The following is a 25742-nucleotide window of genomic DNA, read 5'->3' as shown; positions in this document are numbered from 1 at the left end:
TTCGCTACCCATCTACATGCATCTGACTCCAAAGCAGAGCAGAAGGAGAAAGAATACATAATCTGGATCGCAATGCTGTTTCGGTGTTTGCGCTGTTTGAGTGTTTATCCGGACACAGGGCTTTGACCCCCACACCACGATGACAAGGCCACAGCGATGTGATTCGCTTGGATTTGGCAGGAGAGAGAGAGGCCAAACAGGGGGGCTTGGCTTAGCAAGACATTGGACTTCTGGCTGCAGTTTATCTTTGGTTCGATAGCTTACAGATTTCAGTTTGAAAGAATTAAAGAAAATCGCAAATGGGCTGCCTCTTGTGTTGTCACAGTTGATTTTTTTATCTTTATTTTTTTGATGATGATGATGAAATCTCAAAATTTTAATCCAGAATTTAAGCAATTAAATGTAAAAAAAATATATATACAACACATCACATAAGACGCTTTATGTGTATTTTCTATTCATAGTGAAACGTATCATATCTTTTGCTGTTCAATTCTAGAACTTTCCAACACCGACTACACTTACCCCAGAATCTCCTGTTTTGCATCTTCTGCGTGATGTTAATTCCATCATTCTGTGATCCTCCTTCAGCTAAGGTCTCATTCAGGGCCTGTGCATACAACATGAAGCCATCATAGAAACAGCCAGCTATGATGTCCTCCTGGGGGGCAACACACAAAGACAATAGTACAATGAAACCCTGCATGTCTGGTAAAAAAAAAAGAGTAACAGACCATTAGTGTTAATCATTTTTTCATTTTTATGAAAAAATTTAGTTTAGAGAATGACAAAGTACATTAATATCTAATTTAACTTGGACCTGGTGAGTTTATTAATCTATGACAATTTATTAATCTATGGCTAGATGGCCTTGAGGGCATGTGAGAAGTAAAGCATGCGTTCATTAATTTAGCATTGCATTAAAAAGGTTAAGGTTAAACACCATGATATTATAATGACAATTACAATACACATACAAACCATGATTTATATTTTCTGTCTTACGTTTGGAAGTCTTGAATACCAAATCAGGTGATTCTACAGACTTTATCAGACATATGTTTTTAAAACAATTACACTGCCCATGGAGTAGCCATGGATGTTTAAAGAGTTTATTATTCCACTGGAAGACATAGCCTATTCATATTGACTTTTCATATTGACATACGTAGAACATTCTATTTTCAGAGATTAATCCAAAATATACCCACAAATTGCTTATTCATTTGAAAAATAACAGCATTCAAGTAAACTAGCAACAACAAAACATGTTCCACAGCTTAATTGTACTAACTATTAAAATGCTTTCATCTCGTTGTGCTGCTATCTTGCCAACAGTCAGAAATGCTTAGCCAGTCAGAACTGCAAATACAAGGGCAATTGATTCCTATAAAGGCAATTGCAGCATACTAAATAAATGCTTTATATTTGGACTTTACAAAATAGATGTTTTTACACGGTGCAAAAATATGGTTTTAAATTAGATTTACATTTAAGCATTCGGCAGACTGACAGACTAGCAGGTGTTTGCGAAAAACAGAAACTCTTTATTTGTGCTGTTTAAGTCTTTTTGCTGCTTTAGGGTCCTAGAGCTTCAGCTCAGGAATAGGCTCTGTTTTGTCAGGGTCCACCTCATATCTGCAGATCCCTCCTTCGGGCCTCTTTACAAGCCCACATTTTCCAGAACAGCTCCCAAAAAAAGAGCCTTGCACGTAACACGCAACACGAAGCAGCAAAGGCAATGGCAATGCTTCTTATTCCTCCTTATCTTCCTTATTGCCTATGCAATGCCGAAATTCTCCAGAAATGACACATAGCTCATTCAGTACATGAGGAAATTGTGTTACTGGAAATTTAGCTGAATTTTAACCGTTAGCACAGCGTACCAAACAAAACAAAGTGTGAAACTGGAAGCTCTTCCTTATTGCCTATGCAATGCCGAAATTCTCCAGAAATGACACATAGCTCATTCAGTACATGAGGAAATTGTGTTACTGGAAATTTAGCTGAACACATCGCTGTAGACCGAGAAATAAACGACTGTAATTTCAATCTAACCTCAAAGTCCATAGTTCATGGAAATATTGTACAGGGTTAAAATAATATACGCTGCTTCTGTAACATGGATTGACCACTGCCTGTCATTTTTAAACACCTTACTGCCTATAGTGGCTGCTGCTTATATCCTAGCTTTGAGCTACAAAAGCATTTGTTGAATAAGGATGCTTCCACGCCTACCTCTTTGGGGTTGGATCAATCAAACTTTTTTCTCAGTTAGATTCGTTTTGACAAGTGGTAAAGCTCCACCCCCATTCGGGTGCACACCAAACAACGGAACTGTGATTTTTTTAAAAACAGTCTCAGTCATCTTCCAAGTGAACCCTGATGCGGTTTGTTGCTGTTGAGAAACACAGTTCCACTTTGATCCGGACCAAAAATGTTACCAAGACCAATTACAGGAAATGTAGAGTGAGAATTTTGGTTACGGTGAATAGCTGTCACAAACTGAAGCAATGAGCCACCCTTGTGGGTGCACTTGGAGGGAAGAGGAGATCGAGTGTCTTCTAGAAATATGGCCTGACAATTACATAAAGCAGCAGATGCATCTATGATATGTAGCCAGAAGATGAGTGAGAAGGGATTTCGAACAACAGAACCAGTGAACAATGCCACATAAAATTTTAATTCTATAGAATTAATTAGAGCATCAGAATTACAAAGGTGCCTGCACCATCTTGGCTTGACATTTACAGCTCCACACTGATTGTCATTGGGACAAGTCCAGTCTCGATTCTGAATGAATGCAACATTAGAGCTTGCCTTCTTCTTAGTAATGTATCTATGGCAACACGCCAGCGATGACAGCGAACATGACCATTAAAATCCAGACAGACACATATTGTTGTTGTTCTACCAATATGAGCTGCTGGTAGGCCTAATGATGGCAGATTAAAAGCAATAAAATAGTGACACAATGCATTCGATAATCCATCATTTTTACCGTAACATTAGGCAAATGTATGACTGAAAACTGGAATCCCCACCAAATTTCTGGCCAATTAGTGAACACCCACGTGCACATACCAATCTCTTTATTTACACATTGGGAGACTTGAATCATTGCATTGTGAAACCAACAGGACGAAAGTAAAAATATGCAATATAACAATTAACCAAAATTTGGTGCGGACTTTACCAAACAAACTAGGTGTAGAAACAGCTTAAGGTTCCCTACAGGGCAGGGTCAATACTACAGGACCTTGTACCACCAGAAATACATCTGTCCTGAGTGCATAGTGAGCCAAGAAGGGCCAACACAGGTTTTACAATCAATCAGCCATCAGACATAAAAATATCTTATGTCTGGCGTTTCCTGGTCTGCTTGAGGTAGCTGATTCCAGTCAAATGAAGCTAACAAAATAAAGGGCTAAAACAAAATCCAGTGCAGCCATCTGATAAGCAAAAATTCAATAATTAAATGTTGTATTGACATTTCAATGAAATTAATGCAATTAAAGCAATTAATGCAGCTTAATCATTTTAATAAGGATCAAGAGCTAACATGAATCTTCCCCTCAATGTCTGGCCTCTTTGAAATCTGAAAATGATTGTGGAGCCATAGAGGAATTTACTATGGCAATCTAACACATTTATTTATTTATTTATTTATTCATTCATTCATTTATTCATTCATTCATCAAGACTCATCTTAGTTAACTCACCAGAGAAGGCTCCAATTGGACTGAAAATTCTTGCTTAGCCCGGGCATGGAGCTCCCGCTGAAATACTTTGTATTCGGGATTGTCTGGCTCTTTGGCTGTTATCACAAACACAGACTGCAGAGGAAGCGATAACAATGAGGAGTTGTGCAGTCAGAGGGAAAAGAAAAAGAACTTATAGCAACCCTGTCAAAAACGGATTAATCCTGTTGTGTGCTTTCACCGTCGTGAGGAAGCAATCAACGAATGTTCTGAGGAGAAAAAAGGACTTTATGACTTTAATTATAAGTTAAAGTTTAGCTTTAGAAAAAATGGAAACGTGAAGTTTCCCCCATTTCAGTTTGGTCTTCTAAGGGTGAAAAATTGAAGAACTGACGACATAGAGTGGTAGGACGAGAAAGAAGTAGGGGCACCCTGTCTACCCACCATATGCTTCCCACATCAGGGACCAAGCCTAATCTTCGCTAACCAGCTAATGGTATGTCACTTTTTGAAATGAACAGCATAGCTCACTCATTAGTTATTTGATAAAAGAGAAATACAAACAATAGGCGTCCTATATTTCTTTGTTTCTATTACAGTAAGAAAGCGGATTGAGTATAGGCTATGTAGGCTAAATAATATCAAGTATTAATCCAATTACAATGGTAAGCAACACAGCATTATTATTTTTTTTAAGTTATAAAAGTTAATATTTCAGACATCCATTTAACACATGGTTCACCTCATCTTATCTTTAGAAATATTGTGACAGCTTACTTTATCAGCAGCAGTGTGCCAAACAGAATGAAAGTATAAATGAAAATTTCCAATTTCTCGGTCTAGAGACAGCCAAAAGATGTTGTCACAACACACTAAAAATAAGTTTAAATACACACTTCTATCCTGTTATTGATTTAGTAGTCAAATTATTAGTCAGTATAATAATCTGAAATACACTACTCTGAGTCAATTTTATGTATTTGTTTTGTATGGGTTATACATCTGTGAAATATTTTTATACTGTTCGGAACCAATGAATCCAACTGACAAGAAAACCCATTCAAAGCTTTATACTACAAAAAGATGTCTGTGCAAGCAAGCATGAATGTAACATGCAAAATCAAGGATACATATAATTGTTCACCAAATTTAAAAAACAAAAACAAAAAATGGGTAAGGAGAGTAGTTTAAAGCATTTAAACAAGTATCATCATGTAAGGCAGAAGTAAATAAGACAACATGCTATATTTAAGATTCAAATGTGTGTTATTGTGTATTCAGACCCAATTCCCCATTCAAGGTCAGAATATTTTGGGAAAATGATGGAATTATTTGGAATAACAAGTTAATTTGCCATGCTAAACATACAGCTAAAAGTAATAACAACAAAATACTATACCTTGAAAAGCGTAATGGGATCAGTCCAGTTGATGTCTGAGCTTTCCCAGGGTTTGTAATCTTTATCTAGAATGCTCTTGGCGAACATATCCAAATAGAAGATAGCATAGTCCTCTGGAGGAAGGCCCTCTTTCTGAAAAATCCTCATAAATTCCAGGAAGGTGTCCAATGGGCCACAGATGTACACAACTGTGGGGAACACGAGAAAGCACATCATTATTTTATAATACACTTTATGAGGTGCATAATAGAGGCTCTGAATCTGGTCTGCCTAGGAACGGTGCTCAACAAAGTTCATGTTGATGACAGGTTCCCACAGGGGTACAGCCAATAAGGAAATTCTTAATCATTCAGTTCCAAACCAGGAACCACAAAGAAATGCAAAGAAATGGAACCACAACGTGTGCGTATGTGCGCCCGTGTCTGTGTGTGTGTTCACACGTGTGTGTCTTACAGATCTGTGTATACAATCACATACTGTTCAGTTCCATCTGCTTTACACTCCTGTCCGCAGACATTATTTCCATATGTTGCATTTGGAGTGGTGCTGTTGCCAGTGCTGGGGCGCTCCCCCCATTTACGAGACATTTCCTCAAGTGTTAGACCACAGTCGACACAGACTGCCATTCGGGGCCAGCTGTCATCCATTCCAACTTACCATTAGCCCGTGTTGAGTCATGCCAAGGAGTCCTGCTGTCTCTTGGACAGAACCCAAAACAAATCAAAGGAAAAAGCAAAGAAAATGTTCTCCGGTGTTACTGAATTAAAAAGGATCTTCTGCAGGCTTACAAAGCCCATAAAAGCGTTACGTTTATTTATTTACTATTAATTTTTGTTACATTGGGAATGACTCAACGAAAACATGAAGCAGTCCAGCATAACCTGTCAGTCAAAATGTTAGAGTGGTGTTGCTTTTCTGGGACTTCCATAACATTTTGTTCCATTTTTTAATCTTGTAATGAAACAACTGTTGGTTAAGAACAGGCTTCTTTATACTACATTTTTTCAAATAATTCCCCCTTTTCAGAGAATTAATCCATCAACAAGAGCAAGCAGGTTTTAGGTTAACAGTTACTTGTTCAGAATTGATCATTATGTAGTAATCACACTTGATTCACAGTAGTAGGGTTGTCAAATCATTCTTCTAATATAAATGAACAGACCAACAAAACAAAACTGTTGCACTTCTATATGATCTGTGTGATGGAACTCTTTCAGTTTGACTAGCCAACTACATACAACAATATGGTTGGCTCAAGTCGGCCCGGTCTGCTACACCAGTTCTTCATGAATGAATGTGGACAACCATCTGCCCATATTCTACAGTCAATATAGAGTGATGGTTGAACACAAGATTTTAAAAATGTGATCATTCCCTTTTTAAAAATAATAGAAGCAAGCATGAACTGTTCTAAATTTCAACTGACGGAAGTTTGTGTGGCTACAAATCATACGCTTAAAACAATATGCATTCGTACAGACACATAAGCATATGGTATGGTCTGTGTTATATTTTATTCTTTTTCACAAATCAACCTGTTTTAGATTCATTGCTGAAATAATTCCAGATAAAGCATCAGTATCACATTGCTTTCTGCACAACCAACAATATATATGTGGTTTGAGAGTATTAAAGATGGATAAGGATTTAGTTTTTTAAAAAAATATTTACCCTAGGTTGTGCAGATGAAAACAAGAAAGGAGTTTCTCCGGTGTTTCTTTTGCTCTTTTAGTGCAGACCCAAGAGCAGATTTTCCTTAATGGGCTCATTAACTTGTATGGAAAATAATGGTAATCAATGTGCCTGACATTATTGTGGCTGGTCATCTATAGTCAGCTAGATGTGCAGAGGGCATTTATATGAATTTGTTCAAGCAAATAATTCAATTTGTAAAGGAAAATCCACATGGCTTGGATGGGCAGTACATTGTTTATATTACTGTCCTAAAACTAGTTCAAGATATTTGTATTCTCTTTTCATGTACCATAAATGCCTCTATCTATGCATTTATTACTATCTTAATTTATCTGTTTAAAATTTCGATCTGCTACAATGTGAAGCACATTGGGCTACATTTCACGTATGAAAAGTGCTATACAAATAAAGTTTATTATTATTATTATTATTATTATTATTACTTTACACATGCATGCTTTGCAAATGTATAAACTTGCTGTTTAGGAAAAAATTTTGTACAAGTGTTTTCAGAAATTAACGGTTAAACTGTGATGTTTTGCATTAACATCACAGTTTAACATTATCCTTTAATGATTTTTATAATCATCTGATTATCCACACATAGCCACTCTACATTCTAGACTTCCTACACATTTCCAGTGGGAGCATTGGGAACCAAAAATAAAATCACGTATCTGTAGTACTGAGAGTTTATGGGAAGAAAAATTATTCCCAGTGATATCCATAAATATACAACATGTGAATAAGATGAAAAATCTTATTGCACATCAGATGTGAAATAGTATATTCAAATGTTCCTTTGACTTTTTTTACCTAAACGGAACAAGCCCTGCAGGTTATTAAAAAAAAAAATAGGTAGAGAAAAAAGACAAAATAAACCATTGTTGTTTGCAAAAAAATCAATATAAATAAATAAATAAATCAAATGAAGCAGTTATCTTGCTGTGAATCAACCTTATATAAAACAAACAAATTGCTTTGAACCACTTAAAGGCATTTGTGATCTCACAGGGCACATATCTGATAGTTAAAAAGCAATGACCCAACATGACATGCATAGCTCTTTGTTATCCAAGCAACGTAATCAAAAATTACTTTAGTTCGAACTGCATATCTGCAAGACCTGTCACTTACATTTGCCTGACTGCTGCGGTTAAGAAAATTGCTTGCCTTTCCCTGACAAATGACTACTTTTACTACTGTTTTGCAGTGATTGTGCGAACAAAAAATGGCCAGATCAATAACCAGTTATTTGTCTGTGTCACTGTGATGCCCATAAATGAGGTGCTTTCCACCTGGCACATTTAAGACCCTTGTTTAATGTATATTTGAGGGAAAAAATCTGGTATCAATTATTTCTGGCCACCTTTTTCAGCACCCATTAAAACTGCATGCACCATTTTATACCCACCACAGGGCTCTCAAATACACAAACCCATACTCTACCATAAGAGAAAATGCTGGTAAATGTGTTCCTCCAACCCTTCTATATTTGTTTCAGCTACTGCATCATGAATTTGGGAGCCTATTATCTTTTTACAAAATACCTTTGTCTTTACATGCCTGAACTGGTTACAAAACAGCAGTACACAGCTTGTTTCTTACTGCATGACCACCTGGATAACATTCACTAGATATGTTACTTTTAAAGGACACTACATATATGTTTAAAAAAACAATGGTTTTAATGGATTGAACCCTTGTAAAAGAGTCAACCACCATCAAAAGCCAGTATCCTATACATTTCCAATTACAGTATATCACCGTTCCAGTGTGAAGAACTGGTGATTTTTTTTTTTCAAATTGAATACATTAACATGGACTGTAAAAATTTAAACTGCAAGGTGTTGCTTGGAACCAGGGAAACTAAGCTTTAGAGTGAGTGCTATGGCATCGAGGCCCTGCTTTAGTAAGCAGGTCAGTATTTCCAGGATTTGGCCCAAAAGATAGAGGCCAGCAGCTGTGGCAACACAGGCAGAACAGTGTGCTGAGGTTATCTCCAGCTGATCTTCTCATGGGATAAGAGTGAATGGGAGCCCTTGCCAAAACTGCAAGCCTCGGGCAAGTTCTGGCAGAGAAATGATCTCACGTGACCATGCAATGGCGGTTATAGGGCTGTAAGTAATTTGAGTCTGCAAATGAAGCCTTCACTGGTTTCAGGGTCTTAAAATGTCAACAATTAATAAGATGTAAAACTGGCTAATGAAGAATCATTTTTCCTGCTCTTTGAATGTTTAAAATTGAGACTGAAATGTTGCCCTTCCGTATCCTTGAAATGTACCCTTGAAATGATGACCCCAGTGTTAAAATGTGACTTAGGTGTAATATCCAACATTCAGTTTTCTTCACATCTTAAAATACTGCATGAACAGCCAATGATTATAATATATCTAGAGTAAAGTAAGCTAGATCAGAGATGGGTCTGCTCACTGCCTCCTATATCATAGATACTTATTTTTTTTAAACAATTAAACTAATCAATATATCAATACCAGTCGTCAGTAACTGAGTGGAGTCCGTACTTTTTGTAGTGTCAGTCCAACTTGTGCTGCTGTAACTGAGAATTATTGGAAAGCCATGTCATGACTGTTCATGAAAATGCTAAGTAAATGAAGTGAGTAATGACAGCTAATCACTCACTTGTGTGAAATTGTAATTTGGTTCCGTTAATCTGTAAGGTTATCCCATAGTCTATGTCTTAACAGAGGCAGCTAGGCTTGCTGGAACAAATTTCAGACCTGAAAAGCCATAATAGCAAACAGTTAAAAAGGGACCAACGAGGGGTCATAAAATGTACTTTTTCCAAGGTTGTTTTGGGTTTGTTGACTTGACCCATGCCATGCGACCAAAAATCAGAGTAAACTGTTCTCTGCATTTGCGTTTATCCTCAATCCACCACCACCCATTGTGTTTGCCTTCTCCTAGTGACTCTTCCTCCTCTTTTCCCCTCAAAAAAATGGACAATTACAATATTCCTGTTTATCAACAATTATCCTCATTTCCTGAAACTTACACTGACTCAGACCTGGCCCTTCCAGCTTTTATTCCCTTTCTCCTGCCCCTGATTTCTGATCGCAGCACTGTACTTCAGGGCAATAAACCAAACACTTGTAGTGATTACAGAAATATATAGGTGGTGAAAGAGGGATGTCTCAGGAATATACTGGCAGTGGAGGAGGAAATAGCTGGACTAGAATGTCCAGTACAGTTATAAAGCATATCAGCCAGTCCAGTTTTACTCCCAAATGTAATGGTGCATTCACTAGCCAGCTTCTAGGCTTTTAGGAAACCCAGTGCATGTCTGAATATAGCACTTATCACTACTTTGTCCTACACTTAACATTTACATATAAAGTAAAATATACATTCCTTGAAAACAATTTTAAAAGGAAGCCTCAGGCAATGCATCTAGTTTACTGTTCAAGGCACAGCCCAAGTTAATAACACTAATGTGGCTGCTTATACAAATGCTTTGCACTTCCAAGTAACTTTTCCTGCCTATTAGGCTATATACTTACACCACAATCCCAGGTTTCTTTTAAACAAAAAAAGTTTTTAGGATGTAAACCACATTAGGCATTATTTTTTATAATCTAAACAACGAGGTACAAATACATTTGCAGGCCACAACAGCCCAGTAAAATGCCAGCTCAATCAAAGTGGGAGTCATTCTAAAATGCCAGCCAAGCGCAATTACTACATGATGTCAACACCCATGTAAAGAGCTAGTCAAAATGGAATTTTTAGAAACAAACTGGAGCTTCAGAGATATGACAGATAAAAATGGTAGGTTAGGCCTTCACACTCAACAGCAGTCGCAGTGTAATGAATCAAAGGCTAGGTACCAAAAGAAGCTATATACCATAGGTGACTTCCTTCCAAAAAACATGACCCGTCTGACAGAGAAAGCTGCTTTGAAAAAATGCTAAGGATTTTTCATTCTGTGGCTGGCTGGGGTATGACAGGGGGGACTCACTTCTAAGGTATGCATCACAGTCATAAAATATAGGTATATAATCTTAATATATAAATAGCAAGGCCCACAAAATTCAAACTGTTTTTCAGGAGGGCACTGTCCACTGTGACGGGACACCCAAACCTGTATGTCAATACCAGATCAAGGTTTTGAAAGCCAAAAACCAAATACAAAAAACAGCCAGCTGTTCTCAATGACACATGCATAAACGTGCCCAGAATGTGTTGACCTTGAGAACAAAAAATGTATTCGCTAAAAGTAATAAACAAGAAGAGTTCCCATAAACCCCCAAAAAGTGGGACTGTCTAATTCGAATAGATCTGTTGAATTCAGTTAAAATGTTCTGTCGCACTAAATGAATCATTAAAAACGAATAATTAATGAATAATTAAAAACAAACCAAAGCCACGTAAAATGACTTAAGTATGAATAGCAATCGTGACCCAGTAGCAGCTGCCTCTGTTAAGCAATACATGGAAATAAACAGCAACACAACATTCATCAGTGACACATCTTTGCATTCATGAAAACAGTTCACTACTCTGAAAATAATCAGCAAAAATGTACAGTAGATGAAATGGATCTCATCTAATGAATAAATGCATTTCATGTAATATGATGGTGTAGGCCCATAACAGCTCTACAATGAATAGAGATATTGCCCAAACAGTAGTCGCCCTCTTATGCACTTTTATGCACCAAGTATTCTACTTGCAAGCCTATTAAGCCTTTGCAAGAAGTGGCTGGGCAACACTGTAACAAATAGCAGCAAAAATGCATTTGAGTCCAATCTGAGTGCTTTTGCTCAAATAAATTAAAGCACATAAAATGTCAACAGCACCAAAACTACACAGATAAGAAGCACAGGCAAGTGAAATCCACTGTCTACAAGTTAAAAAAGGTTCTAAAACTTCTGAAAAACTATTTCGCCATATAGGTACAAAGGGGTGTTACTGACAGGGACAGCATTCCATTAGTACAGTTCATTGGCATGATTAAAGTCAGAGAGTTTTCAAACACAAAGCCATTGCCCTCCGCAAGCTGGGTGATGACTGTAAACAAAAAGAAAAAAGGACTACAAGAAGCTTAAAGGCATTTCGATTTTCACAAGCCAGGACAAGAATCAAGACAATCTTACCACTGTGTGTTGTCAGAAAAATGGTATGGAAGACAAATGGTGTAGAAGTAAAGCTCGAGGGCAATTATATGAGACCTTAAATAATATCTGTCATATTCATGTAGGAGATTACTGAGCTTGCCACTATCAATTCAGAAGATTGGCTGAATTGAAATCGATTAGATATTGATAAAAACATGGGTCAACACATACAATTTGATAAACAATTGCAAATTAAGATAAAAATAAAGACAAAAAATTATGTTTAAAAAGCTACCATCCTACAATCATGCTTCACAGGCATGGCTGCCACTATGCTCAAAGATGGATCTGTTATGCTTTTGGGTTGATTTACATCAGGTCATGGTTCCCTTGTGAGACCACACAGAAATTCATACATACATATGCCAGGACAATTGTGGCCACAGACCTGGACTCTCACCTACAAGGAAGCTCACGCTTGGCTGCAAAAAAACATTCCACCATGACAGTAATCCTAAGCATGGATCAAAGTCTGTAAGGACAGGGTGAAGGGAATAACAAAATCAATGCTGGGCTGGACTGGCCATTGAATAATTCTGGTAAGAAGATACTACGCACCCAGTTGCTAACAAGCTGATGATCAATGGAGGATAACCATTCAAAGGAAAGAAGACTGAACACTTTCTTAAATTATTTGACAAAACAAAACAAATGCTTTGTCACAATATGCCTTTAGCTTGTAAAGTAAACAGACACATTTTTACAACATATTACAAGCTGACATATCCAAATATCAGAATATATTGATTATAACACCTGTCAACTTGCACATGAACCTTACAAAACTATTTAAATATAAAATATATTTTGATTATTTTATTATTTAATTTTGTTGTTGTTTACCTAGAGAATATTATAAGCTAGAAAAATACATGACAAACTGCCTCACTTTTAGTGCCGTATATCTGTATAGCTAGCTTCTGTTTCAATGCTGTTTGTTTTATTCTGTTGTGTATTGCTTGATTATTATACTGCTATTATTATAATCGTAGTAATACTGTGGCTGCTACATTTATAATGAGAAGACTAGGATCTCACCATAATCGGCTACATTGTACAGTACATTTTACGACTGAAAATGCACAGAAGGGAAAAACTGACGAGGTCTCAGCTCTCAAGCTGTTGTGATGGACACAATCTCTGTGTTCCTATTTTTGTTATAATCAACGGCAAATTTGCTTCCTTTCCAGTTTCTCCTCAAATATTATTCGGTCAAAAAAAAAACAGCATAGCTGTCACTCTGGTATTGTTTGAATTGCATTTAATGAGCATCAAAATACCGGTTTCACGGGAAAGGAATATACTAGCTACACCCCTCCTCAATTAATCTGTGCCATTGTGCCAACACAACACTTCCTCAATATAATTTAATTTTAGATCTTTTAAACCAGCTTTTCACGTTTGTCTTTATTTCATGAATTTGGTTGATAATATTACCCTACTTATATCAGAGTTAAAGGCAAACAGTTTAATAGTGGCAACATAAATTGATAGTTTATTTAAATACAAACCGTTTTCATTTTACTCTGCTAAAGGTCAAAAAGACTATTGAGTTGTTACAGTTTTAATATGAGGCTATTTAGTTCAGACACTGCCCAGAAAAAAATATATAAACAGATTAACAATAATAAAATATTGATGACATCCGGGCTCATTTAATTTTAGAAGTGTATACTGTGTGTTCCCAGTAACAGTACCAGGTAAAATTATTTTAGATATACCACCATGCTTATTATAAGTAGAAAACTTACGGTCACAACTTGGTTGGCCACAACTTACATATTATTATCAGGTTTTTGTGATGTGTGTCATATTTTAATTTATTGTAATTAATTGCAGGGGAATGTAAAATATTTATGATCTACCCTATCTGAATAACCATAACTGGTACAATTCAAGAAATACAGGCCACACAAAAAGCTTGTAAGGTCATGCCTCCGTTATGCTCATGAACCAGGGTTACTCATGTAAAACTAGGCCTATCTGTCGACAAACAGTTTTTCAGTTGAATAAGATAAATCTTTTTAAAACTTCCTTTTACTTCTAGCCACTCATCAACCTAAAGGGTTAAATGCATGTTAGTGACTATAGATGAGGCACTGATCTGAGATTGTCATTAAAAACACAAAACACAGGAACACAAACATAGATTATTTTCAACAATACTACTGACAGAAGGTTGAATGATAAATGGGATGGATTTCTGCCCCTAATGTAGAGAAATCACTACTTGTGTTGCATTATTTCCACAAATCCTGAAAGGAAGGAGACTGACTTTACTTTTGGCATAATATGCAGACAACATTATTAAATGGTCTCTTTTTCCTACATTAGCCTACTACAAAGCATTGCGGCATCTACATCGACACGTAGGCCTATTTGTAAACGAACTATTTCACAATAAAGCAATAATGTGCAATGAACGTTAATAGTTTCGTTCACCTGGAAAACTGCATTTGTTCAGACAAAAGGTTTAGCCAGTTTATATTTACAGACCTAGCATTACGCCATTAAAAATGCCAAATCGTGTTTCGTTTGGACACGCTCCAGCCCCAAAGCTCGCTGTAGGAGCCACCATAAATAACTTGCCTTGAAGACAGTAAGCACAAGCAGGTGGTCAAAATCAATAAACAAAGAGCTTGACATTCCGTAAACGCATATAATTTATGTTTCAGCATTCTTTCGTGGAACGTGTAGGATTACACGACGTTTGCCAATTGCAAATCATCGCGATACGCGTGGCGATACGCGAGGTACTGGAAAATATATACAAAAATAATGCAACTCTTCAAGGAACACTAGCCTTATACATCAACATACGCTCGTCACATGGCACTGGATACATAGAGCTGGTCTGTAGGTAAGGGGCTTCTGAGATCAATTTATAGGAGTCTCAAACATACCCTATATTTTCCTGTATCAGGAAAGGAAAATAAATACATAAATAAATATTTGTTTATTTTATTTACACAAATGTCATGACATTTTCCTACCTGTATGTATGTTTATGTGCCTATAAACAGATTATCCTATCGCCATGCACAGAACGCGCATCTCTGCGCGAGCCCCAACAAGCGGCGGTTGAAACTTACTTCTTCCGTTGGATTTTAATGAGGAAATCATTTCTCTATAATCGGAGTTCTTTTGGTCGTCATAAGGGACTGCTTCGACTGTAATATTTTCACGACGCAAAACTAAGAAAACCCCTTCAGAAATGAAGTAGTAGGGTCTATCATCCACTTTTAAGTCATGGAACAGCATAAACGCCCGAGTTGTCCAGTTGAAATGCGAGTGTAGGTAATGGGCGAACTCCCCAAGTTTAGTTGTGGAGAGGCCCGTCCGTACAATGGTTCTATATTCCTCCTTTGAATCAAATCCAAATGCTGGTGCCCATGCAGTTATTAATGGGAGCTTCCAATGGTTAACAAACCTTCCCACAGAGGCAACCGAATATACACAGCCGGGTCCAAAGAACGCATCGGGTTTTTCGTACAGTTTAGTATCCACAGCCATTATTTGAGCTTGACTTTCTGAACAACCAGCACCTTGAGACTCTGTGCTATGGTTGAGTAGGTTAATAGTATAGCCCTTCAAAAGTTTGCCCTTTTTCTGAATATCATCGTGGGCCATGCGAATTGCAGGGAAAACCCTTGGGAATGCAAAAGAATATTTGAGGTGGTTGTCTGGAAGCATCACTACCACGGTGATGTTCTTTCCAATTTCTGTTCGACACCTGGCCATAAGAAAACACGTGAACACAACAAACAAACTATGTCCAAGATCCATCTTGCATCCCATTCAAATGAGTAGAAACTAGCCTTTTTCCAAGAAAGAAACACAGTAATACCAGATGCGGTCCCGTTACTTCCTTGAATTCAATTATTTTTTTCAAGTTTTTTAGTCTCAATAAATTAAGTACTGGCAGAAGAATCCATTTCTTAATCTCCTAAAGAGTCCGGTAAATTTCCACAGTGGAATTCCTTCACTGCGCATTGACTTGAGCCCAGTTACTTCTGTTCCACGAGTCCACCCTGCGCGTGTGATAGCATCCATCCAGATCACTTCAACTTAAGAGATCAGTAGAACCTCCAGCTCAGCCCCCAACACGTCATATTACAGGGGCAGACACTTAATGGGCCTTTAGCGCCATCTGTTGGGACAATTTTGAATAATTGTCGACTTCAGAGTTGTCAAATAACTTTTTGGAGTCTTAAGTTGTACAGCTCCATGGTTTCATAGAACACAGAATTCTAGCAAACAATTGGGAATATCAGTCTTGGTGTCAATTTAACTGTGTGCTAAAGTTATGAGTAGCTGACAAGAAAAAAGGGGATTCCAAAGAGTCATATTCCTTTTAAGTGACATTTTTGTATTATATGGGGGACCCTATATGGGGGACCTACACACTATTAGGTAGGTGGATGGGAGCAGATTCCTTTTAAATAAGGAGTGTGACAATCCAGTGGAAGATGATGGGTTTAAAATGGGGAGGGTGTTGCAGAAGCCATAATAAAAAGGGTGTCAGAAATGTATTCATACAAGAGGGATGACATGAAAAATGGCTTGGTTTGACCTTGACTTGTCACTTTACTCATTTATCATTTTTGTTTTTTTTCAAAGAGAGATATTTTATTTCAGTCATGTGTCAGCAAACATAGAAAAAAAGTGTGGCTCCATTGTTGATGTAGCATAACCCAAAATAAAAATGCAGCCAATAGCTGAAATTGCAGGAAAGATGTCACATACTGTATTGCTTAAAATAACTATTAGAGGAGAATGATACACTTTGATTTCCTGGAAATTTTCCAGATATGGACAGATTTGTGATACAGGATTCATATATAACACATCATTTACACATAAAAGGTTGTTTAATGTATTAAATGTAATGTAATGAATTTAACATAATTTAATTTGTGTATGTGTGTGTGTTTGTGTGTAGTGAAGTCCGTTTATTTGTATAATGTTTTTTTTTTTTTTTCTTTTTTACTGTCCCAAAGGCACTTTGCAGAGAAACAGGAAATAGGAAAAACCAGGCAAGACTGAGTCAGAATCCCCAAAAACTTCCAGTGGGAAGAAAAACACACAAACAGCACTGAGAATAAACTTCGCAGTGAGAAGAACTCTTGTGTGTGTGTGAGATTTTGTAACAACACAACTAAATTCTGAAACTAAGATTTATAGATTTCCTCATGTAGGATAGAAGCGTTTCCTAATGTCTCTTTTTATGCTCTGTTCTGTCAGTCACATCACAGGGAAAAGGCCTGCCTCTTCCTTCCCAAGACTTGTTTGCCCCCTTCCTATCTAAGGGGTCTGAATCTTTTTCTGTAATGAGTTTACTGGCTGTGCAAGTGCCCTCTCCCCACTTCTCCCAGTGAATGCTACGGAAAGAGGTGAGGAACAAAATTTCTGTGTTGGGTAGTAAGAACAAAGCTGGTCTTACAATGTGGGACAGGCATCTCAAATTCCTCAATTTATTAATAATTTTTTTGTATGTGTTTATCCGTGCTTAAATGCTTCACTGAAATTATTTTCTTGCTAAAAGCCTTGTCCCCAAGGCCAAAGCTGGCTGCCCATTGAAAGGAAAGCACTAAAACATGTAGATGCTGCAACCTTCCAGGACTGGAGCAGGGGATTCCTGACTGAGTGATAGAGTGCCAATAGAGACACACCACATTCAGTACAAAATACAAAAGTATATGGACACCCCTTCTCATTAGATATCATCTCTAAATGTTGAATGAGATGTGCTATGTCAGGGTTGGAGTGAAAACCTACAGGACAGTATATCTCCAGAAACACGTTTGGGCAGCCCTACTGTACAACAAAATTAGGTACATACTGTATTTATCGCTGCGACTCAATTGTTCTCCACTAGATGGTAGCAGATAAGCTAAAACGCATGAATGTTCACAACTTCCTTGTAGGTGGTTGGAAACCAAAATACTGATCCTGGCTAATCCGAACCCAACCACAGAATATTGGCTCATACTTTAGTTAATCAATGCAGTTTAGATTTTGAGATCTTATGGATTGACTGTAGAGTCAAGCTTTGTAGAGTCAAATAATCCCTCTAATATAAGGTCAGCGTTTAGAGACTACATTTTATTCACATTGCATATTATTCACTGGTTATTCAAATATTGTATAAATTGTTGTACAGAGAGAGAGAGACAGACAGAAAGAGAGAGAGAGAGAGAGAGAGAGAGAGCTTAACCTAATAAATACATTTAAATACTTTCTTGTTCAAAGAGCAAAAGGTTCTCATAAAATGTGGTAGGTGAGAAAGGGAGACATAATGCAGGAGAAAAGAAAAACCTTAAACAGACTAAATAAAATGTCCCTGGTGGAACAGCTGATTTCTAAAACTTACGAATGGACTGCAGGTTTCATTGTCAACATTCCCCATGAGTCCCAAAAAAGAATGCAATTGAGAGTGCAATACAAAGGTGGTTAATACATACAGAAAGAGTGTAAACAAAGAGCTCTATTTAATTCAGACTTATTTTTAATGATGAATGCAATAACCAGTTCTTAAAAAATCCTGGTAGACTAGACCTGGTTGCTTTGAAAGAAGGAAGGCAATATAATAAAGAATTATAAAATGCTGCAATTAAGGATTCTAAACACATAACAATTATTCTGGAATTTAATACATTTTCACAGCAACCTGTTCAACAGTCTCTTTTAACAACTGGAAGCTATTGCATTCACCATGCGGCTCTGAATAAGAGTATCTGCTAAATAAATAAATAAATAAATGTAAGGATTAAGCACCAAGAATCTCTACATTCCAGAACAGGTGAGGTATGTGAGAGATAAGCAAATGTAATGATACACAACTGTGCTGCTCAATTAGGCTGAGAGGGACCTGAAGTGCACTCCTCTAACTGCTGCCAAGTCTCCAGGTAGATTCACCTGCACAGGCAGGGGAAGCCCTGCCCAGCCAGTTATAGAGGATGATCTTGATCTGTCAGCCTGTTGTACTGGTGTTAATTCCCTGGAGGTATGGGTTATGCTTCTGTGACTTAGCTGGCTCTGCCTGTCAATTGACTGTATTACCTGCAGCATGAATTACTTCTGAGCACCCTGACAATCATCTTAGCCTGAAGCGCCTTAGTCAGGACAGGAACTGTGTTGCTTCCTCTTAGTCAAGATTATTCCTCTCTCTTTTTCTTCTTGTCCTTCTTTTCATTAATCCTCTTAAAATTGAGACAGTCCCTTCCTAACCAAAACCACCTCTGTCTAGTTATTATGACTGGGTGCACTGTTTTGCATAATACCTGTATTAGGTGATGTAAAAAGAATAAGACACCCAGATATCTGCTAGAGTTATACTTCATTCCATTGCAACTGCTAAGTACTTCTGTAAGTGCAACCAATATTACACCAATTATCTGCACTACAACCACTACTGTTACTACAACAACCATTATTCTACAAGTACCACTGCTGCTGAAACAGTGTGCCACTTTGTTTAATAAGCATCGCCCACCACATTCTTCATTTTAACCAAGCATCTATAAACCCCTTCCTTTACCTAGCACCTGGGAGCGTTTGGATAGGCCAGCTTTCATGGGGTCTACGTTACGTCTCAGTCTGACCGGAGTATGCTGAGAAAGCATGCGGGAACAGAAGAAAAAAGGACATTTGAGACCTCAGACAAAATCTAAACCAACAGTGCTGCCCTTTATTATGTCGGGAAAAGAGGCACTGGACTATAGTCTGATGTGATGCCTTTTTCAGTAGTAGTACCAGTAGGGCTTTATTGATTCCAAGAATGAGAAATCCTCTTATCACCAAGCACCACAGGCTAACATTAAGACACTATACAACATGCTTACAAGTCGTACACAAGTGACATGAAAAAGGAAATATAGAGTACAGCAACATATACATGTGGGAGTAATACAAGTTGCACAGTTATGAGATGCTATGCTAATAAGAAGCTTCAGTGTATGTGTACTTGGTTGCTCAGGATGAAAAAAGTTAGGTGAGTGTTGTCCATAACTGTTGTCAGCAGTGGACTGTTGCCCTGAAACATCTGGAGTGCAGTGTTAGCAGACTATCATTCCGGAAACAGGTAAAACTACTGATGAACACAGTTAACATCCAATTGACACAGGTGCAGGTGGAGGTTTTTTAAAATTACAACTCGTACAGCGTCACCTAGAGTACAGGGCTTGATTGGCATACTTTGGACAGCATACAGTTAGACTGGAGCCAAGTTACTCTCAAAATACTTTTTACTTGCTTCAGCCATAACTGATCCACAACAAAAGGATAAAGCAGGTTGATCAAATGTGACTTTTCGTATGTGTCCAGTTTCCATTTTATTTACCAGTGGACTAGAGTGCTTCGCAGAAATTATTGTGCAAGCATTGTACCCCTTCAGATAGTGGCTGCACATGTCTGATGTTTGGTAAGTCACTAGGAATGTACATTACTGTACTGTACATACTGTACAGTAGCTTTCCCTTAAAAGTGTTAAAAGTGACACATGCTCATTCTCAACTCAATGACTATTTGTATTTTGGTCCACCATACCGAACGAAAAGTCATCTCAGTAAGAACTCAACTAAGGAATGGGACATTATTTGTTGCTATCTCTCCTGGTATAAGCATTTTCAAATAATTGGGAGTACTGTTTAGACAAACAATTGGTATGTCTATTCATCTTATAGATGATCTTATATGTCGATCTTATATTCATCTTATGAGTTCCCCTTCACTGTAAAGCACTTTGAGCATATGGAAAAGTGCTATATAAATGTAATTATTATTATTAATAATAATAATAATAATAATAATAATAATGACCTCTTAAGGTCATTTTTTGTTAAGAATATAGCAGCTTAAAAATGGGCCCTTCACCTTGGTTTGCACGTGCTGTATTTCCGCAGGGCTTACACTAGACAGAACAATAGGAAAAAGTAGGCTAATTCACTGACATAGAGATCACAAGTATATATTGAAAATATGTATTTTATATGTAACATATTATATGTTACTTTTCATGACGGTATGATTAGTAGTCTATGTCTAACTATCACAAGTAAAGAGATAATGAAGGCCGAGGAATGAGAGGCATTTTCACTATCCGGAAGTTTTTCTAAACGTAGCCTATTTACATTATGCCGGCTATGTGGGTGTAATCTGCATGGGAGTAGAATCTGGCATAATAGTGGCTCATCCTCCACTGAGTGTATTTGTGTTTTTACCGTGTATTTTAAACGATATCATAAATTAATCTATTTAGACTGCCTTGTATGCTATTATGTGTATTCAGGATTGTGCTATAACCAATGTGACCAGTAGTCTTGCGAAATATTAATTGAAAATGTTTATAGACGAAGAAGCCCATAGTATTTTGAAATTTAGTGTCATCTAATACGTATTCCACATATTTTTTTAAGTTTGGTTAACCTACCATGTTGTGAAAAAGTAATGTAGCACATCTAGTTTTCTGTAAACGAAACACGCAAATTGCGGACATTCTGGATAATACGTTTTTTTTTTTTTAAATGTAGCCTATTGTACTACTCTTCACAAAAAAGTAACGGGTCTTTTGATAAAAATACTTTGGAAATGATAGAAAAAAAGACTATGCGTAGCCTACAGAGCAGATGTGCTTTTATGAGAAAACATGGTTGAACATTTATTTAGCTACATACTGTAAACTGCTTGGTACGAGTGACCAAAACAGAAAGCGGTGTTCTACCACACCCCAAAGCGGAAAAATGCAGAACGCATTAGCTCGCGTTTGTTGTTAATAATATAGATTTTTCATTAGCCTGCGTTGAGATCACGCAATAACAGTGATCTGTTAACGAACGGAACATAAGCAAGTGAATCGATATCTTCGTTGCGCACAGTAGGCCCTAAGACCCTAAGTGTACCTATGATCTCTTTATTTTAATATAAAACATTGACTTCTTTAGACTATAATTAAAACAAACCAGCCAATGTCATCCGTGGTGGCCACCTTCCTCGAACTATAAACGCGATTATTTTGTCGTCAAGACCCTTTACAGACCGAAAAAATCCTACCAGCCTGTGTAGTACTTCATCAAGCCATGCCGTGAACGTCATTATCCTATGACTAGAGAAGCTATGCAGTCCTGAAGCGGAAACCCCTCCCGAATCCCGACTCCGGTACTGTTCATCGAGCTAGAGAAAAGAGAGATACCAGCCGAATACAAACAAGGCATCAGGAAACAAGGAGGAAAAAAACAGCGTACAACAGACTAAAACGAGTGAGTGCACGCTATAATTGGAAATACTCTATTGAATCTTCAGTTTCAGAAGGAATTGCTGTAACATTCTGCACCATTGCTTAGCCAGGCTTTTTTCTTCCTTTCCTTTCTTTTTTTTTTTTCTTTTTTTTTCCTGAAACGGCCATCCGACATTAGGGGTAAAGATGACTAGCTAGGTAGCACAGAACAACAGAACAAGACTAACAATCAATGGTTATTTTTATTGGAACACTTTCTGATCTTCTGTGGTAAGCACATATAGCTATGTGTTAATTAAGTAGGATAAGTAATAATATATATACCATACCGTGCTGCTGTATTTATGTTCGTTAACTGTACAGCGATTGCGATGTTGATTGTGGAGCTAGCTAAGTTCAGCTAACAAGCGAAAAGCATGGAGAACTTTAGGAGATTAGGCTATTACCGCAAATGCCAGCTTGTTCGGGTTGCTCGCAACTTTACTGCAACTTCAAGAAGCAATTAAACTGTTTAGCCCGTTAGCCCAGTTTACACGCAAGTGTGTATTTCTCCATGTGTAAACCGTAAAGTATAATACTCTGTTAATAATAAAGACCAGTTCAGTTTTTGGATAGCAATATCCTCTAGTCTAACTGATCGGCTTCATTCGAACGAATTTAATGCAAGAAGAAACCAGTTTTTAGGCCCGTTTTGTAACATTTTTGTAACGAATGCATTTTTAAAGTTTGTTTTGCTCTTTGTATCTTTACATGTGTTCCAGCTTTATCAATTACATCACGCTAAGCAGGTTGTTTTCACGTGTCGTGTTTATTATTGTAGGCACGTTCTCCTGCCAGCTGATTGCCATGTACGTTGTATTTACTATTATTGCTAGCATCATATTCAGGTTGTTTAATACTGTAGTTAGGCTGATTTGTGGTGCTGTGTTGTGAGTCGCCATGTTAGAAGGGGCGGGAGTTGAGGGGCGCAATTATGTCTGACGCGGATTATGGGGCTGGTGATAGAGTGCTTGCTTCGGGCTTTTTATCCATATCGTGGCATGTAGGTGAGTAGCACACTCCCTATTCGCACAACGTGATTTTTAAAAGATCTTTGATTTAGTACATTTTCAAAGCTATACATTTAAAAACTGTATGCCAATTATTAATTGTCAATTAAATCGTTATTAAAATGCCTTCTCTTTTATTACAGTGTGATAAAACACTTAAAATGTAAGACATTCATAGAGAACAGCAGACAGAGAACAGGTAAATGTGTCTTGTATAAGATTGCATTACATATTGGTTGGCTTATGATAAGGCATTATTTGAATGAGTTTCAGACATCAGCCTGTTACTGTATATTCATAGATTGCACAGTAGGGTGCATGATGTAGCTTGACTGGCTGAAGGCTTGAAAGGATGCGGCATCCATTTTTTATGTCAGGGTGCATCAGGAATGAGGTTAGAGCACTACGTGGCCAAAAGTACCTGACACCTGACGTCCAACATCTCATCCAAAATTATAGGAATTAATGTTGGAGCATTGCTGCAGGGATTTGCTTCCATTCAGCCAGAAGAGCATTAGTGAGGTAGGGCATTGATTGAGTAATTAGGCCTGGCTCGCAGTTGGCTTTTCAATTGATCCCAAAGGTGTTGGATGGGGTTGAGGTCTCTGTGCAGGCTAGTCAAGTTCTTCCACACCTCTCTCAACAAAACCATTTCTGTATGGACCTCACTGTGTACCCAGGGCTCAAACAGGAAAGTGCCTTCCCCAAACTGTTGGGGAAGCACCAAATCGTCTTGAACCCTGTTACTCAAATCACAGCCCTCGAGATCCAAGATCTGCTGGTTTTCCACCCTCCCTTTACCTGGAAGTCAGGTGTGAATAGTGTCTGGCCAATCAGTAGCACTAATTGCCTCGTTAATTAGCAAGGGGGAAAGGAAACCAGGGCTGGATTTGGATTCAAGGTCCAGATTTGAGTATCCATGGTCTAGAATGTCATTGTAAGCTGTAGCATTAAGGTTTGCCTTCAATGGAACTAGTGGGCCTAGCTCAAACGATGAAAAACAGCCTCAGACTAAGGGTTATCCAGATACCTTTATAATAAATACCCCACTCAAAAAATGGGCAAAGATAGAGGAGTGAGAATAACACATATGCAATCAGTATCACAGTAAAGTGTCTCTAATGATGTAAGATAGGCTACTTTCTAAGATGATTTCCTTTAGGACTAGCTGTATGTCTTAACACTCCACATCTCATTTCATTGTTGTTTTCCTTTTGCATATGATTAAATCAGTACTTGGGGCAGCGGGAAAGGCAAATTAATTTGGAGTGCACTGATGTTATTTTGAGGATCTTGCTTGGTTCATTTTTAATGGTTAATTTAAGGATTTTATCACTGTCTCTGCATCGTCTTAGAGTGATTTTTTGAACTCATGCTTCTGTTGAATTTTTTTTTCTGTTCACGAGAAAGCCAAACCAATAATCTTACTGGTGAAGAGCCAGGTTATTGATGTGTAGGATGATTTTTCCATCTACAGCAGAGGTGTCCAGTCTATCTATAAAGGTCAGTGTGGGTGCAGATTTTTGTTTTAGCCCACTATGGCACTTGATTGAACTAATTAAAATGCAAATAAATAGATAATAGTAATACTCTGAGTTCTTTTTAAGGCTGTGGTTGACTAAGTACAAGTCCTTTCAAAGCTACTGAGGTTAATAAAGAGTAGGGAAATGCCTTTGAGAGGCTGTTGAGATGCGGTATTCAAATGGCAGTACCCCCACAGAGCTGTTCCGTTGCACACAGCAAATTCTTGTTTAGCTAAACTCCCACTGACACGTTCCTTCTTCTTCCTAATTGTGTGATGGTGCGAGAAATGACTCTACAACAGCTGACCGCTTTGCATGCTTTGAGTATTTAGTCATAAGGACTGAAAGCCACAGGTTGCAGTCAACGATGCTTCAGAACAAAATTATTATGTGATTAATGAAGCTAGATAAGGGAATTATAATTCTTAATATGAATCATAAGTCTGTTTGCAAAATGATTTAAAAAAGCTGTTTCATAATCATATATCCAAAAACGGTTATAAATTCCAGAATAAAAAGTATAGTAGAGCTGCAAAACGCCTTTTTTAGACATTGATATAGGCCTAACCTTAAAAATTGCATACATTTCCACGGTGCAAGTTTGCTGTTGTTGAGAATATTGACAGTGAAGTTTGTCAGCTCAGTGACAGCATAAGGTCACATTTATCAACCGTACTATTGGCTGTGTATTGGAACTTGTATGGACTCTAGAAACATAACAGTGGCACTTTGTGACCAATACATTCATCGAACAGGAATGTATTCATCATTAAACCGTAATCCAAGGATAGAAACACACACTAAACAATAGAGGTGTTTTGTGCTTTAATAACTAAAATGCAAACCATAGCCGACAGTTGTTATATTGCATAGTGTTACATGTTTAATATAGATCAGCACAGGAGTTGGCATTTGTTTAATCTCTTGGCCAAAATCACAGTGGTGATGCAATGCCTGCTTCCTTAAATCAAAATGAATAAGAAAAATTATATTCAGAAGCAGT

General features: G+C 37.5%; 2 protein-coding genes across 5 annotated transcripts in view; one reads left to right on the top strand and one right to left on the bottom strand.

Moving 5' to 3' along the window:
• Positions 1–15988, bottom strand: part of npr2 (natriuretic peptide receptor 2) — a 68501-nt gene extending 52513 nt beyond the window's left edge. The window contains exons 1-4 of one of the 2 annotated variants that reach the window (XM_064307806.1): positions 15026–15988; positions 5101–5288; positions 3723–3836; positions 526–661 (exon numbers count right to left, since the gene is read on the bottom strand). In XM_064307806.1, coding sequence (XP_064163876.1) covers positions 526–661; positions 3723–3836; positions 5101–5288; positions 15026–15731 — 1144 coding nt within the window. In that variant the 5' untranslated portion in view covers positions 15732–15988. The remainder of the gene's footprint in view (positions 1–525; positions 662–3722; positions 3837–5100; positions 5289–15025) is intronic. The other variant, XM_064307804.1, reaches the window with a different exon arrangement.
• Positions 15989–21527: 5539 nt separating this feature from the next.
• fer (fer (fps/fes related) tyrosine kinase) overlaps positions 21528–25742 on the top strand; it is a 69427-nt gene continuing 65212 nt past the window's right edge. The window contains exon 1 of one of the 3 annotated variants that reach the window (XM_064307807.1): positions 21528–22189. The gene's annotated coding sequence lies outside the window, so the exon portion shown is untranslated. Of the gene's footprint in view, positions 22190–22223; positions 22438–25742 lie in introns of those variants that run through there. The other 2 variants (XM_064307809.1, XM_064307808.1) reach the window with 2 other exon arrangements.

Source organism: Anguilla rostrata, chromosome 14, assembly GCF_018555375.3.
Source record: "Anguilla rostrata isolate EN2019 chromosome 14, ASM1855537v3, whole genome shotgun sequence".
NCBI classification, from domain to species: domain Eukaryota; kingdom Metazoa; phylum Chordata; class Actinopteri; order Anguilliformes; family Anguillidae; genus Anguilla; species Anguilla rostrata.
This window is presented reverse-complemented; position numbering and strand designations above follow the sequence as displayed.